The following is a 15,636-nucleotide window of genomic DNA, read 5'->3' on the forward strand; positions in this document are numbered from 1 at the left end:
CCCTCACGAGGTTAAAAGCGCGATTCTCGAACACAGAATGAACCCAGGTCAGGAGGTGACGCGGGTCCAGGGGCGAGAGGTGAAGCCCGGCATTAGTGGCATTTAGGGCAGGACCGGCTCCCGTGCACAGGGAAAAGCCAAACCCTTCGGGCCCCCTTCCCGAGCAGGCGTGTCGGCGCCCGCCGCCCACAGGGGGCCCGGGAGCTGCAGGTGCAGCGCAGCCGGGGGCCGTGCCCGGGGCCCGCTCGCACCCCCGGCGTGGGGCGCTCCCCTCACACACTCGACCGCGCAGGGGCTCTCTTCCTTAGGGGCTTAAAACCCGGCCACCTCATCAGGGCTGTCAGCAAGGCTTTCCACTAGGAAACCGTTTGCGTTTTTCCATCGGGCGCCAGCGCTGCGTTTCCCGCGGAAAGCGGGCGCCCTCCGCCCGAGCCGGGGACCTCGGCGGAATAAGGGTGCGGACCGGGCGCCCGGCTCGGCGGCTGCCGTCGGCGGGGAACTCCAGGCCCGCCGACACGACGATAAAAGAAACAGAAAAAGGAACCCGAGCAACCCACTCAACTCCCGTTCCCAGGCGCCTCCGCTGTATTTATAGGGGCTGGGCGGTGCCCCGCCCCTAGTGAGATCCCGCGGGCTCTTAATTCGCGCGAGAGCAGCAGCAGCACCACCCTCTCCCTGAAGCCAGCCCCGTTTCCCCTTTCGCATGGAGAGAAGCTCGCGGCCCCGACGCAGGCTCGTACGCACGCGCGCAGTGGCGTCAGTTCCTGGCGCCGGCGGCGCCGGGCCCTGCTTCCGCTTTCCGCTGCGGCGCGCGCTCCGCTTTCAGCCGACTCGGGATCATGGCGGCCACGGCCACGATGGCGACTTCGGGCTCGGCGCGGAAGCGGCTTCTCAAAGAGGAAGACATGACCAAAGTGGAATTCGAGACCAGCGAGGAGGTGGACGTGACGCCCACGTTCGACACCATGGGCCTGCGGGAGGACCTACTGCGCGGCATCTACGCCTACGGTCGGGGGCCGCGGGCGGGGAGGGCGGGGGCGCGGCCGGGAGGGAGTCCCCGGGCCCCCAACGGGCGACCCGCGTCCGGCACGCTGGGCCCGGCGAAGGCTGTGAAGTCTTCGGGCGCCGGGGAGTCAGTTCAGAGCGGATAACGGGCTTGTACCTAGCAGGTGCTAGGGACCCGCGCTGTCTGGGCCTGAGGGTTTAGCACTGAACCCGCAGGCTTGTGCCCTAAGGGAGCTTAAATGAGTTCGGGGAGAAGCGCAGCCTGGAGCCGAGCTTGCTTCAGGTGATGGAGTTGCGAAGGGGCAGGGTCGGGGGAGTAGTGGGGCTGATCGGTAACGGGCTCCCAGGAGGGGCTGACATTTGAGCTGAGGTCTGGATTAAGGAGCCCATTGTGAGAGGACCGGGCAGAGGGAGCAGCTGGTGCCAGGACCTTGCAGCACTGAGTCGAGTGCCTCCCGGGAACAGAAAGAAGCCCTCGGTGGTGGGAGCCCTCGGGCGACTTTGGAGCGGCAGGCAGGGCCAGATCTTGCAGAGCACCCTCTGAGCTGATAAAGAGCTTGAATTTTATTTCTAAGTGCAGTGGGAAGCCATTGGCGGGTTTTAAGCAGGGGAATGACGTGGTCAGATTTGCACTTTCGGAGGTTATTCTGGGAGTCTGTGGATTTGAAGGGAGGTGAGAGGTGGGCAGGGGAGGAAGGAGGGACCTGAGTCCAGAAGAGAGTTGATGGTGTTGAGGTGGAGGTGGGTTGATGTGAGCAGCAGAGGAAAGAGGCTTCCTGGGTGTTGTGAGCAACTGGTGGGTGGTGCTGCCATTTGCAGAGGTGGGGAGCAGTTGAGGGAGGCAGGTGAGTGTGAGGGGCCTGTGAGCCATCTGGTTGGAGATGTCCGGAGCCTGGGAAGAGGTGGGGTTGCAGATGGAGATGGGAGTGATCAGCATCTGTCCCTAACGCCTGGGACTAGGCTGAGTTTTACCCAACAGTCCTTGATATTACCACAGTTTAGACAGAGCAAGGGGATGGGAGGTGAGAAGTGCCATTGCAGCCGACTTGGTGGTGAGGCTGACAGTCCTACCTGCCTTTTGTCATACAGGACATCCCGGCCGCAAACACTGTTTTTAGTTTCCCATCCCTGGGCTTGGTCATCAGGAGGGTTTTAGATCATCTGTTACAGTTTTAATGTTAGACGGGATACTAACATTTTTTTTTTTTAAAGATTTTATTTATTTATGTGACAGAGAGACAGCCAGAGAGAGAGGGAACACAAGCAGGGGGAGTGGGAGAGGAAGAAGCAGGCTCCCAGCAGAGGAGCCTGATGTGGGACTCGATCCCGGAACGCCGGGATCACGCCCTGAGCCGAAGGCAGACGCTTTAACGACTGCGCCACCCAGGCGCCCCGGGATACTAACATTTTAAAAGACTACCCAGAAGTAACTGAACTACATCTTTTGTAGTTTTGTTTAAAGTTTTGTTTACTTGGAAGATACATTTATCCCTTCAGAGTAGCCTCGTTCTTTGGTAATTGCTGTGCTGGAGGGGGTGGTGTCCTAGTTCATGAGGCTGTGTCACGTGGAAGGAGCACAGCGTGGACCCCCCACAGAACCACCCAGGCTGTGAAATCAGTGCTCATATAGACGGCATGAACTGCACGCAAACTGATCTGGAGGGGAAAGGGGTGGCTGCAGTGCTACTGGATTCATTTTCCGCTCTCAGAGTTTAAAAAGTAATGGAAACAGGGGCGCCTGGGTGACTCAGTCATTGAGCGTCTGCCTTCGGCTCAGGGTGTGATCCCAGCGTTCTGGGATCGAGCCCCACATCGGGCTCCTCCGCTGGAGGCCTGCTTCTTCCTCTCCCACTCCCCCTGCTTGTGTTCCCTCTCTCGCTGGCTGTCTCTCTCTGTCAAATAAATAAATAAAATCTTAAAAAAAGAAAAAAAGTAACGGAAACAGTAAAAAGCGATGCAGGCTGTTGTAACGTCGTCAGTACAGAAGGAATGAGTAACAGGCGAGCCTCTGGCACCCGTGCTTTAGGAGGACCACCATTAACATGTTGGGGTGTTTTTGGTAATCTAACTGGGGCCTCTGGATTCTGCAACGGTGTTTCTTTTATAGAGATTTTGTCTGTACAAATAAGATCCACGTTAGTATAAAAATACAGTTCAGCCCAATCATTCAGCAGCTGTTTCTCGAGAGCTTCTGTGTGTTGGATTTTGGGTTAGGAGGGGTGCAGGTGGGGGCTTAAAAAAGATACAGTCTGTGCCCCAAGGAGCTTCCAGTGTCCTCATGGTTAGAACTGACTTTCTCTGTTTCTTTTTACAGGTTTTGAGAAACCGTCAGCCATACAGCAGCGAGCCATCAAGCAGATAATTAAAGGCAGAGACGTCATTGCTCAGTATGTCCCTGGCACCGATGGGGGTTAGGCGCTAGTCAGCTGAGTGCGTTGGGAGGACTGCTTTTCTCTCTGTCCACAGACTCGCCACCAACCCTTCCCTTGACTTTAGCCACAGGGTGTCTTGTTTTTTGTTTTTGTGTCCTTTACTCTAGAAGCTGTCATATTTTTAGCCAGCTTTACTTATCAGTTGGCATGTGAACGGTTTATAATACTCTCTTAATGGCTTTATTCCTGATTTGCCTTAATTTTAAAGACTCATTTACAAGAAAAATTATTTTTGGGGGTGGTTTTAGTCCCAGATTACAGAAAAGCATTCCATTTATAGAAAAGGGAATCTCTCTTTTTCTGCCACCTGTCCCACCTGTCGGGGTTGTAGGTAGACCCTGCCGCTCCGACTCCCCCGGTGCAGGAGCTGCAGCTGCTGACTAACGGCCTGTGACTGTGCGGGGAAGGCGTTGGTCCGCTCGGGGAGGTGGGGCATCAGCTCGGAAGGAGCTGCCCAGGTGCTTCTCAGCCAACCCCTCGGAGCACTGGGCTGGTGTGAGTGGGACCGAGTAGGCCGTCCTTCACCCCGGTGCCTGTGTTTTCTTAAACAGATCGCAGTCTGGCACAGGCAAAACTGCCACCTTCAGCATTTCTGTCCTCCAGTGTTTGGATATCCAGGTAATTCGCCACTCTTCAAGTGAACCTTCCTTTAATCCTAGGATACACTTCTTTTTCTCTTGTAACTACAGTGTTCAAAAAGGACAGTTTTTTAAAATGTCTGTTTAGTTGTACAGACTCAAATTTTTTAAGAGATTCTTAATTGCACACTAATATGAGAGCTAACTCATACCCTGTCATACATTCCTTGTCATTTAAATGGGGAGAGATTTTAGTGGACATTGTCATCTGCAAGCAAGAATCCTGCCCAGGGAACCCCACGATGGCTGGGTTCACACTTGAACTTCTGTTCGGGCTCATTTACGTCCCATTAGAAATGAGATGTGTGGCTAACACATGGCACCGTTCAGAATAGACCTGCGTCTGAATTAGTTAGCAGTCTGCCTCGAGGGTACTGAGGATTCTGTTTCTGACAAATTATTTTACCAGGTTCGTGAAACCCAGGCTTTGATCTTGGCTCCAACGAGAGAGTTAGCCGTGCAGATCCAGAAGGTGAGCCGCTGAGCGGTGGCGCCGTACTTGCAAGTACTGCTTTCTAGTTCAGGTGTAGAAGGCCGGTGGGTTGATTTAATCTGACCCTGTTCTTCCGTTCCCTCAAATTTTGTTTCCTGATTCCTAACATTTTGTCATAAATCATTGTTACAGGAGTTGCTGGTTTATACTAAGTCATTTTTAGTGTAGCTGGTGTGATTCCAATAGATTTTTGCAGTCTCAGAATTATAATTTTTTCAACAAAAAGCTGTTTTAGTAAAATAATTGTTATTTTTGTACTTAACGGTGTAAAGACTTATATAAGTCTTTACGATATATTTTAAACATATAATTAATGTATATATAATTAGCGTATATTAAGATGTCAGTATTGTGTCTTGGTGGCTAGGATTATGAATTTTATGTATTTTCAGTGTTTTGTAATTAAAATATTGTTTCTGTAATAAGAAGCCAGTAAAACAAACTTCATTTTGGCAAGAAAAGCCTAGAAGAGGGAGGGTGGGTCCTTTTGTAGTTTCGTGGTACAAATAAGGGAATAAATAATACTTGGGGGTCATCTTATATTGGAGTAGAGATTACCTTCACTTTGGGGAAACTCCAGGGTCTCTGGCTTCAGCATGGTCCTGAGGGCAGGCCCCAGATGTGACCCCTGTTTTAATTCAGGGCCTGCTCGCTCTGGGGGACTACATGAACGTCCAGTGCCACGCCTGCATCGGGGGCACCAACGTGGGGGAGGACATCAGGAAGCTGGACTACGGGCAGCACGTTGTGGCTGGCACACCCGGGCGTGTCTTTGGTAAGCGCTTTTGTCTGTAAAAGTCGTGCGGTGTGTAGCGTTTGTAAGACACGCTTGAACGACCCAGCACTGTTCTCCATTTGCCGTGCCGCACACTGGAGTGTTGGCGTGTGGGTGACGTGTAAGAAGTGGACAGAAGGTCTCTGAAATGCTCCGAAACCAGGTGGAATGGCCGACTGCTTCCTCGTAGCCTGAGGTCTAACGATTTCAAACTGATTCTACAGACATGATCCGGCGCAGGAGTTTGAGGACACGTGCCATCAAGATGCTGGTGTTGGATGAGGCAGATGAGATGTTGAATAAAGGTACGAGTCACAAAAGCCTAGATTTCCTCCTGACCTTGAACTGTTCACTTGTTCACGTCCTAGAGACGGAACATGCCGCGAACGCAAGCGTTCTGGGTATCAGCAGAAAGCCCTGTGCCCTGGGGGCTGCTGCGAACGTGAACCCCGTGCACCTTGCTCTTCTCACCGGGTGGGTGAGGGTAGGAAGAGTGCGGTGGGGGCGAGGCTGGTCTCAGCCAGAACCATGGTATCCGCGGCGTTACCCCTTGTGTGTCTGGGGTCGGCATAGATGGGGAGGCGTGCGCTTAGATGGAACGTGTAGAAGTGCGTGCTGTGGATTGTGGGGGCACAGCGGTGTGGCAGGGAAGCTGGTTCTGTGGCAGCGGGGTGTTCTGTGGTCCAGATACTCTGTCATTTAGTTGTCTTATTGGTCATCTAGGCTGATTTTATTCTTTAACCAGTTAATAAGATAAATTTCTAGACTTGAGATGTGTATTTTTTAGGCTTTTTATGTGTTTGACCAAAATGTCTGAGGATGGGTACGTAATGCCCCTCAGTGATGACAGCTGTGCTTAGTCCACAGGGGGGAAACATGTCCTAAAAATGTCACCTTGAGCCAGGGCCTTGTTACAGTGTCGTCTTCCCTGCCTGCACACACCCTCCCCCTCGGTCTCCGCCTCATTACTGGGGATTGGTGGGGCGTCTCCCAGGCGTCAGGGTCACCCGGGTGAAGGAGGCGCTTGCCTTTCTGCGCTGACCAGCAGTGCAGGTGGGGTTCTCGATGGCTCTCCTGGCGTCCAGGTCCCTGAAGGCTGGTCTTCAGCTGAGAGGACACACAGTTACCACAGAGCACTCGGCTTCCTTAGTGTCCGAGGAAGCCACGGCTGCCGGTGGCTCCTTGGCTCCTGTCCGGTGGGCAGCACTTCTCAGAGTGAGGTCTCCAGACCAGCAGCGTCCGTGTCCTCTGGGAATTTGTTAGAAATGCAGATCTTGGGCTCAGTCTGTGTGTGTCACAACGTCCCGGTCTGTTCAGGGGTCGCGCGACTCTGGGCATTCTCACACACTCACCTGCTGGCCCCGTCCTGCCCGCGCCGGGCGGAGGTGGTGGTGGTGACCCATGGGCTAGGTGCCACAGATTGAGGTGTAGTTGACGCGTGACGTCCTAGTTTCCAGTTCACAATCATCATGATTCCGTGGGTGAGAGTTTTATAACTGGAAGATGGTTTTGTAAAAATGCTGGTCTCTGGATTCTCGTCACTGTGGCAGATGCGGCCACAGCAGACGCAGATCCCCACAGGGCAGCAGAGCTAGGATGGAGCCGTCACTGCCAGCAGGCGTCTGAGGCGGGCGACCCGGGGCTGGGTTTCTGTTGCTCTTAACTGTCGGCACCCGGGCCTCTCGGGCGGGTGGGGGCTGCGATCCCCAGAGCCCACCAGGGAGCAGTGGAGGAGCGGGGCGCATGGATTTCCCAGCCCTGGAAGAGAGTCCTCGTACGTAGCCATATGCCTCACTGTCGCCGCTTCTGTGTCGAAGTGTGCAGCCTTCAGAATTCACCGTGCCTCTCCTTTGTCTCAGGTTTCAAAGAGCAGATTTACGACGTGTACAGGTACCTGCCCCCAGCCACGCAGGTGGTCCTCATCAGCGCCACGCTGCCCCACGAAATCCTGGAGATGACCAACAAGTTCATGACGGACCCCATCCGCATCCTGGTGAAGCGGTGAGAATGCCCTGCTTCTGGGCGGTGCGAGAACGTAGCCACGTAGCTTGTGTCTGAGGCTTAAAACGTGAAAATTCTTCTCTATTTTCTATTTTGAAAAGCCAGCTTTTATATGTGTGTTCCCCTTTGGCCCAGTAATTCCAAATTTATCCGGTAGCTGGTGGTGTTTTCCCTCAGTGTTGTGGGAGTAAGACACATAATACGCAGGATAGCGGCCGTTGAAGGCTGAGACTGGTCGGCCTGTGGCCTGTGCAGCGGGAGTGCTGACCGCTGGGGGGGCTGCGGCCGCGAGGGGCGGGCGCCGCCGTGGGTCAGGCGGGCGCCGCCGTGGGTCAGGCGGGCGCCGGGGGCAGTGCTTGGCTTGTGTATGCCCTCAGGTCTGGGAGGGAGAATGTGTTCACAGGACTTGTCTTTGTCTTCTAGTGATGAATTGACTCTAGAAGGCATCAAGCAGTTCTTTGTGGCGGTGGAGAGGGAAGAGTGGAAATTTGACACGCTGTGTGACCTCTACGACACGCTGACCATCACTCAGGCGGTCATCTTCTGTAACACCAAAAGGAAGGTAGGCAGCCAGCCGAGCTGTTCAGTGTCCTTCTGGCCCAAACTGAGGGTGGGTTCTCTCAGGAACGCAGGTCAGCCCTTGTCTGTAAAGGCTCAGACGTGAACAGTCGGGCGTGTCCAGTGAACTGTGCGGAGGTGTTGATGCTGGTCGCACCACCGAAGCCTCGGGAGTCACTGGTGGGACCTGGGCCTGGGTCTCGTGGGCTCCCAAGCGATGCTCGTGTGCAGATGCTGCCGAGAGCGCCTGGCGGCTCCCTTGAAACAGGAAAAGGAGTTGGGCCACCTTCCAAAAAAGATGCGAATTTGAATTTCAAACGAGAACAGTGAGAGATGGTCTTTCCTTTCCCTTGAGAAATTTACATGGAACAAACAAGAGGAGTTTTGCCCTGACAGTGCTCGGGAAAGTGCAGCGCTCTGCACGTCTAGCGAAGGTTGGTCCGAGTTTCAAGAGCACTTGCGCTCTGTGTTCACCGTAGACGAGGTTCTGCTTAGATGATTGCAGTAAAATCCAGAACACACCGTCTGGTTTGGTTTCCGAGCTTACAGCGGTGTGTCCTGGTTTGACGTGCAGGTCGACTGGCTGACAGAGAAGATGAGAGAAGCCAACTTCACGGTCTCGTCCATGCACGGGGACATGCCGCAGAAGGAGCGCGAGTCCATCATGAAGGAGTTCCGGTCCGGCGCCAGGTGGGCCAGCTCTCTCCACACCCGGTCCTGCCAGTGGTGTTCCCTGGGCCCTCCGCTTGGGGGCCATGCTGGATTCCCTCACGCTCCGGGCTGTGGTGGGCGCCGCCGAGGAAGCCCTAGGGTGGCTTCCTAGTGGTGGTGGCCTTCGCCGAGTGGCTCGGTTGGCGTCTTTGAAGCGTGTTTCGTTGTTGCTGAGTAAGGAGATTGTCCGTTCATCTTTCCGTGATTGGTCGTTAGCTTAATCCCACTGTGGTCCGGGAACGCGCTTTGTTGGCTTATATTCAGCTGCACTTGGCGGCCCAGTGCACTCTCCCCTTTCAGGTGCTGCGTGTGTGCGTGCGTGTGCGCGTTCACAGGCCGAGCGCCGTGAGGTGCGGATGCCCTGCGTCCTCGCCTTTGTTTCTCTTCACCATCCTGGCGGCATCGAGCGGGCGGTGGGTGCAGTTGCCGGAGGCTCGCGGTGCCCGTGCGGGACGCGTCCTCAGGCCGGGCGTGCACACGCGGAATCACTCTGTCCGCGGAGGAGCAGCTTTCATCACGGACGCGTCTGTCTCCGTGGGGCTGCCTTCTGTCTCCGATGCAGCCACGGCGGCCGCGTCGGGCGGCTGTCCTCCGCAGGCACCTCACGCCCTCTGCCTCCCGCTTGCGGTCGGAAGAGGCGCTGTCCTGGGCGCCCACGGCTCTCCATGTGTTTCGGTTTGGGTTTCCTGTAGTCTGACGGTGATCGCGGTCCCTTAACTGGAGCCGTGGGTGCGGTTTAGTTAATGCCGACGCTGGTGTGGTGGTTTACGCTGACCGTGTCGTGAATGCATTTTATTTCTCGTGTTTCTTCTCTGATTTCTTCATTTATCTTGGATTTCTTCTTACTGTTCTTTCTCCCCAGTTCTGGGTTTAGAAAATGTTTGTGCCTCCGTTCGTTGAGTAGCCCCCTTAGCACAGCGCATGTCTGTCCTCTGCTGTTGTGATGGGCACTGGGGCCATCGTCCCTGCCCACAGAGGCTGGAAGCGGTGACGTCGTGACCCTGTCCTTCCGTGGAAGTTCCACACGATGTCTTTGCTCCGTGTGACAGAGTGTGTTTACGGTCAGACACATATTCACCATTTGTTTCTCTCTTCCTTAGTCCCTGACCTTCCGTCTGGGATGCGTTTCCTTCTGCCCGAAGGATGTCTCTGTGTATGTGGTTGGGGGCTGCCAGGGACAAGGTGCGGGTTTTAGTTTGTCTGGAAGTGTTTGCTTCACTTGGCAATGCCTCCTTCTGACAGCTCGGGTGGGATTTGCTGAGAGAGTTCTGGGGATGCAGGTGTTTGTGTTGGAAGAACCTGCCTGGCCCCCTGGCGTGTTGCTGTCACCCTGATGTGCCTCAGTGTGGCCCTTGTCTTTGCTCCTGTCTGGCAGGCGTCTGACCCCCCGAGCCTGGCCTCCCCTGCCAGCGTGGCCGGGTCCTGTTTTCTCTCCTCCCCCTGGGGCTGCGCGTGTCGTGATGATGTGGCTGGGGCACTTTCCTGTTTTGTCTTGAACTCTTTTCTCCCATGCTGCTGTCCCTTCATATTCAGTGCTTCTAGAGCAGTCGTGTCCAGTAACCTACAGTTCAAGCCATATATGTAACCTGGGACTTTCTGGTAGCGGTAAAACAGATAAAAAGAAGCAGGTGAAGTTGATTTTTAATAAATTTTATTTAACCCGATGTGGCAAATCATTTCAACGTTTTCAACATGTAATAAGCATTAAAAATTTTAATTAAGGTTTTTTTGCTTTTTTTCCTAAGTATTCAAAATCCTGTGTGTATTTTACACGTCCAGAGCATTCCATTCCAGGCCAGGCACTTTGTGGGTGCGCGGCAGGCAGGCTGGCGGCCTCCGTGTTGGACGGTGCAGGCCGGTGGTGTGTCAGATCCTGTCCCAGCTGACGGGCAGAGTGGTGTGGGGTGCAGTACAAATTTGAAGACATGGTGAACCCGGCACGGGAGTCAGTGACGCCACCATTCCTAACTCCTTAGGCAGAAGTAAATTGTGTCTCTCCGTGATTGACGGGGGTAACGCAGAACAACGAGAGATACTTGAACTATCATTTGGTAGCACACAGGAACTCAGTACAACTAAGAACGCAGAGTGCCCTTCTGCACAGGTCTGGTTCCGTCCGTGACCCCTCACACCTGCTGGGGGCCCGTGTGAGGGTGACCCGACGTGTTTTCAACTCGTACCCAGTCCAGAACTTATTTTTTTTAAGGTTTTATTTGTTTTAGACAGAGTGGGGGGAAGAACAGAGGGAGAAGGACAAGCAGACTCTGTGCTGAGCGTGGAGCCTGATGTGGGGCTCGATCTCATGACCCTGAGGTCACGACCTGAGCCTAAATCAAGAGTCAGACGCTTAACTGACTGAGCCACCCAGGCGCCCGCCAGTCTAAAACTTTTGCTACTAAGGTGATTGCCTCAGGTTCCTTCTCTTTTTGCAGCCGGGTGCTCATCTCCACAGACGTGTGGGCCAGGGGGCTGGACGTCCCGCAGGTGTCCCTCATCATTAACTACGACCTGCCCAATAACAGAGAATTGTACATACACAGGTACGGGCAGGCTTCTCAGGGTTCTCCTTGTTGGCGGGTTTACCGACACCTTTCCTGCTGTGTTCACTGAAACGGTTTGTTCTGCCCTTGAAGAATCGGGCGGTCAGGCCGCTACGGCCGCAAGGGGGTGGCCATCAACTTTGTGAAGAATGACGACATCCGCATCCTGAGGGACATCGAGCAGTACTACTCCACCCAGATCGACGAGATGCCCATGAACGGTGAGTGGCCACCTGTCCCTGGGGTGGGGACACTGGAGCCCTTCTCCCGTTCTCCTGTTTGTCTTGGGGAAGTCTTGTGAGCCTCCAGTGAGAGCTCTGCGTTTTCATTGTGTTTGTGTTACTCCTTACCACGTACCTTTCTTTCTCTCAGTGGCTGATCTGATCTGAGGAGCCCGCCGTGCCGATGAGCTGGCGACCGTCCGCCTGCCCTGTGCTCCAGCTGGGAAGCGCTCGGGGGCGGTTCCTGGGTGACGGGGTTTGTGTGAACTCTCCGACAGCCCCCAGCACGAGCCCTTGGTGTTCTTTTCTTATCCACATGTAAATAATGCAGTGCTCTTGAGTTTTTTTCATTAAACGTTTAGAACTTTTATCATAAACTCTAATTTGTTTCTTTTTTTTTTTTTTTTTTCCCGAACGTTAAGTAATCTCTGCACCCAATGTGGGGCTTGAACTCACGACCCTGAGATCAAGAGTCGCCCACTCCATTGACTGAGCCAGCTGGGCGCCCCTATAATTTATGTTTCTTAAGGTGCCACCAGGTTTTCTGGTGACGTGCAGTGTGATCCGGGCAACAGGCCCTTCGCCCCGTTCTCTGGTCTCTCAAACAGTAAACAGAAGTGGCGGAACCGTCCGCCTCTGCAGACTGGCCACGCCGGTCAGGATGATGGCGCAGCAAATGCCCTGGGTGCTGGGCAGCTTGGGACCCTGTTCAGGGTCATCCGGCGATGCCAACGGAATCGTACGGCGTGTGAAGGGGACTTCCCGTCGGAACCCCCGACCCAGAGCGCGCACGAGGCTCAGGCAGCGCGTGTGGGGGCCCCCACGCCGGCAGCAGAGACCGGGACACCACAGCCCCAGCTGCACGCCGCCGCACTGTCTCCATCCGGGACGCGGCAGCCGTCCCTGTACTGGACCCCCTTTCTTAAGGACGGGAGGGAGGGAATTCGGAGGCGGAAGATGCGGACCGTAAGTCCTTGCCCCAGCCTGGCCTTGGGTTTGTGCACCGGGTGCCGGGCACAAGATAGGAGCACTGGGGTCCGGATTCAGAAGCACGGCATGGTACAGCGGAGGAGGAACGGGTCTACGCGGGGCGGCGGCGGCGACTCAGGGAGGACATGATAGGAAGCCAACCGGAAGGTAAGACGCTTGAGAAGCTGAACTCAGATGCTGTCTAGGAAAGATAGCAATTAGAAAAACACAGGTAGTCACGAAAACTGTTGGACCTCGCAGGTGACTCGGATGTGATCCATGGTTATCCAAGGTTTAATAATCACCCTAAGTGTTGCAAGGGTGTAGGGAATGTTTATGTTGGTGGTGTCGATAGGTACAGACTTTCTGGAAAGCAGCCTGGCTCTGAGCAGTCGGAGCAATTAAAATTGAGAGAGTGATTTTGCCTCGGGCAGTAGTATGGAATGTAGACTGCACAAGTGCATTCCCCACGGTGTACTACGGCACTGGGAAGGGAAGTGAGTGCTTGGCACTGGGGGCTTTGTGCGTGAGCTTGGCATCGGTGCAAGCGGGTGGGGATTGTTGGGAGGGCAGCTGGCGTCAGCCCAGAGAGGTTTAGCTGAGTCCCTTGGCAACAGCACTGAGAGAAGTAGGCGGGCTGGTGTGCCCTGCGAGACAGATGTTCAAAGCTGTTCAACATTCAGTATTGAATATTCAAATATTCAGTAGCTATTGTTAGTGCTTAATAGCTAGAAAGTGGACATAACCCAAGTATCCGTCCACTGGGAAGTGTGGTAAGTGCCGTGATGAATATTACCTGGCAGTTCAGAGGCGCCTGGTGCTGACACCTGCCACAGCGCCAGGGAGCCTGGGACGCCCGCTCGGGGAGGGCCGCCGGGCATGGAAGGCCAAGCGCTCTGTGATTCCGCTTCTGTGAAATGTCCCAAACGGGTGACTTCAACAGCTCGCAAGCAGGTGGTGGTTTTCCGGGGGGCTGGGGAGGGTGACCGGGGAGTGTGTGCTCGTGGGCAGGGTTTCTTTGGGGATGAAAATGTTCAGGGGTTGGACGGTGGGAATGGTTGCAGAACTCGGAATGCAGTGAACGTCCCCGGCTGGTGCGTTGGAACAGTGGCGAGTCGTGTGTGAATGGTGTATCTCAGACATCAGGTGGGGGATCGGACACACGCTCCTCGAAAATTACAAACAGCGCACGAGCCAGGGGAAAGTCAGTTGTCCAGAGTCCCAAGTCAAAAGGTTGTTAGATGGGCTTGTAAAACGAGACACAGCTACACACTGCTTACAAGAAATCACAAAGGCGCAAATAAGTGAACAGTGAAACGACGGGGAACACCTTCCGTCTTACACGCTGACCCCATGCAGCCTGGAGCGGGCCTGTCCACTTGGACCACGGTTTTGCTGCCGTGAATGTTACCAGCGGCACAAATGGCAAGGTAACTCATCAGGAACATGACCGTCCTCAGTGTCCACGCAGCTCATAGCAGAGCCTCAAGCACCGGCAAAACCCGGTAAAGCTGCGAGGAGAAAGGGACGACTCCACGGCTAACGGTTGCTTTCAGCGACCCTGCCAGGATGAAGGCCCCGTGTCCTCATTCCATACAGTCACTGTGCGACTGCGGCTCCGGCCGGTGCAGTAAGGCCACAAAAGGGGACAAAGGCATCCGGTTGGAAAGAAGTCCTTACGCACAGATGACACGATCCTTCATGTAGAAAATCCTAAGGAATCTGCAACAGAGAACCAATAACTGAGTTTAGGAAACGTAGCCGTATACAGGGTCAGTATTCAAAACTCACTTGTACTCCTGCACGTCAGCAGCGAACACTCGGAGAGGGAAATCCCGGGGATCCATCAGGTGGGAGACGCGGGAGCTCTGTGCACTGAAAGCCACAACACATCACTGTGGGAAGTGTCCGTGAACGAGAGAGGTGCCGTCCTGCAGAGCAGTCGGCGTCGTTCGGGTGTCCGTCCTCCCCATGTCGTTCTGCGGAGTCGGCTCAAGCCAGATCAAAATACCGAGACCTGGGCAAAAATTGACAAGCTGGGGCGCCTGGGAGGCTCTGTCAGTGAAGCGTCTGCTTTCCACTCAGGTCGTGATCTCAGGGTCCTGGGATCGAGCCCCACGTCGGGCTCCTTGCTCAGCGGGGAGTCTGCTTCTCCCTCTGCCCCTCCCCCAGCTCGAGCGTGCACTCTCTCTCTTAAAAATGAATTAAAAAATCTTGGAAACAAAATTGACAAGCTGATTCTAAAATTTATATGGAAATACAAAGGAGCTAGCATAGCCAAAACAACTTTGAGAAAGAGAACAGAGCTGGTCACGGCGGGACCGTGCAGCGCTGGCATAAAGGTGGGCACCACGGAGCCTGAAACACAATACAAAGGAACACATTCATGGTGAGAGGGCTTTCCACAAATGTGCTGAGGCCGTGCAGTGGGGAAAGGATGATGCTTTCAACAGAAAGGGCCGGAACAGTCTGATAGCCGTATGTGGAAAAAATCCTTAACCATGACTTCATACCATGTACAAAAACTAGCTTGAGATATAAGGCCTAAAATCACAAAACCTCGAAGAGAGCAGCAGCAAAGTCTTAGGGACCTTGAATTTGGTGAAGATTTCTTCAGTAGGACGTAAATAATTATCAGTCAGACTCTTCAAAATTAAAACCTTTTAGTCTTTGACAGGCGTCATTGGGAAAGTAGAAGCAAACCACGGCCTGGGAGAAAATTCCGAAGCACCAACCTGAGGGAGGAGGGACAGCCAGAGCCCGTGGGGAGATGTTAGGTGGTGGGGGCAGTGGGCCCCCGGAGGTGCCCAGGTCCTACTCCTTGGAGCCTGGGATTGTGTCACGTTGGATGGCAAGAGGGACTTCGCAGACAGACGTGATTAAAGATTCTGAGACGAGGTCATCCTGGATTATCCGGGCGGACCCAAACTGATCACGGGAGCTCTTCAAACTCAGGTTCTTGGCTCTGGTCGGGCAGAGTGGTCTGACGGGCTCCAGCCGCCCTCGCTGGACTCGGAAGCGCTGTAGCCAAGAAGAGGAGCAGCCTCCAGACGCCGCGCAGATCGTGCGGTTTGCGCGGGCAGGAGCCGGACGTCAGGCCTACAACCCCGTGCGACTAAAGGCTGCCCACGGCCTGCGTCAGCAGGAACCCCGTTCTGCCCCAGAGCCTGCGGGAAGGACGCAGCCGTGCTGCCCCTTGAGCAGCCCGAGAGACCCGGGCCAGCCTCCCGGCCACCAGCACAGCGACGACATGAATCTGTTTCAGCCACTGAGTTTATGGTCATTTGTTACAG

General features: G+C 54.6%; 1 protein-coding gene across 1 annotated transcript; it reads left to right on the top strand.

Annotated features, from left to right (window-relative positions):
* The first annotated feature begins 758 nt into the window (after positions 1-758).
* On the top strand, positions 759-11,751 carry EIF4A3 (eukaryotic translation initiation factor 4A3). Its single transcript, XM_026483970.4, has 12 exons — positions 759-1,008; positions 3,320-3,392; positions 3,989-4,055; positions 4,485-4,547; positions 5,211-5,343; positions 5,568-5,648; positions 7,203-7,344; positions 7,768-7,906; positions 8,477-8,592; positions 11,046-11,153; positions 11,247-11,374; positions 11,526-11,751. The coding sequence occupies exons 1-12, from the start codon at positions 840-842 to the stop codon at positions 11,540-11,542; spliced, it is 1,236 nt and encodes a 411-aa protein (XP_026339755.1). The 5' UTR covers positions 759-839; the 3' UTR covers positions 11,543-11,751.
* Positions 11,752-15,636: the final 3,885 nt, after the last annotated feature.

This window comes from Ursus arctos, unplaced genomic scaffold, assembly GCF_023065955.2.
Source record: "Ursus arctos isolate Adak ecotype North America unplaced genomic scaffold, UrsArc2.0 scaffold_24, whole genome shotgun sequence".
Lineage (NCBI taxonomy): Eukaryota > Metazoa > Chordata > Mammalia > Carnivora > Ursidae > Ursus > Ursus arctos.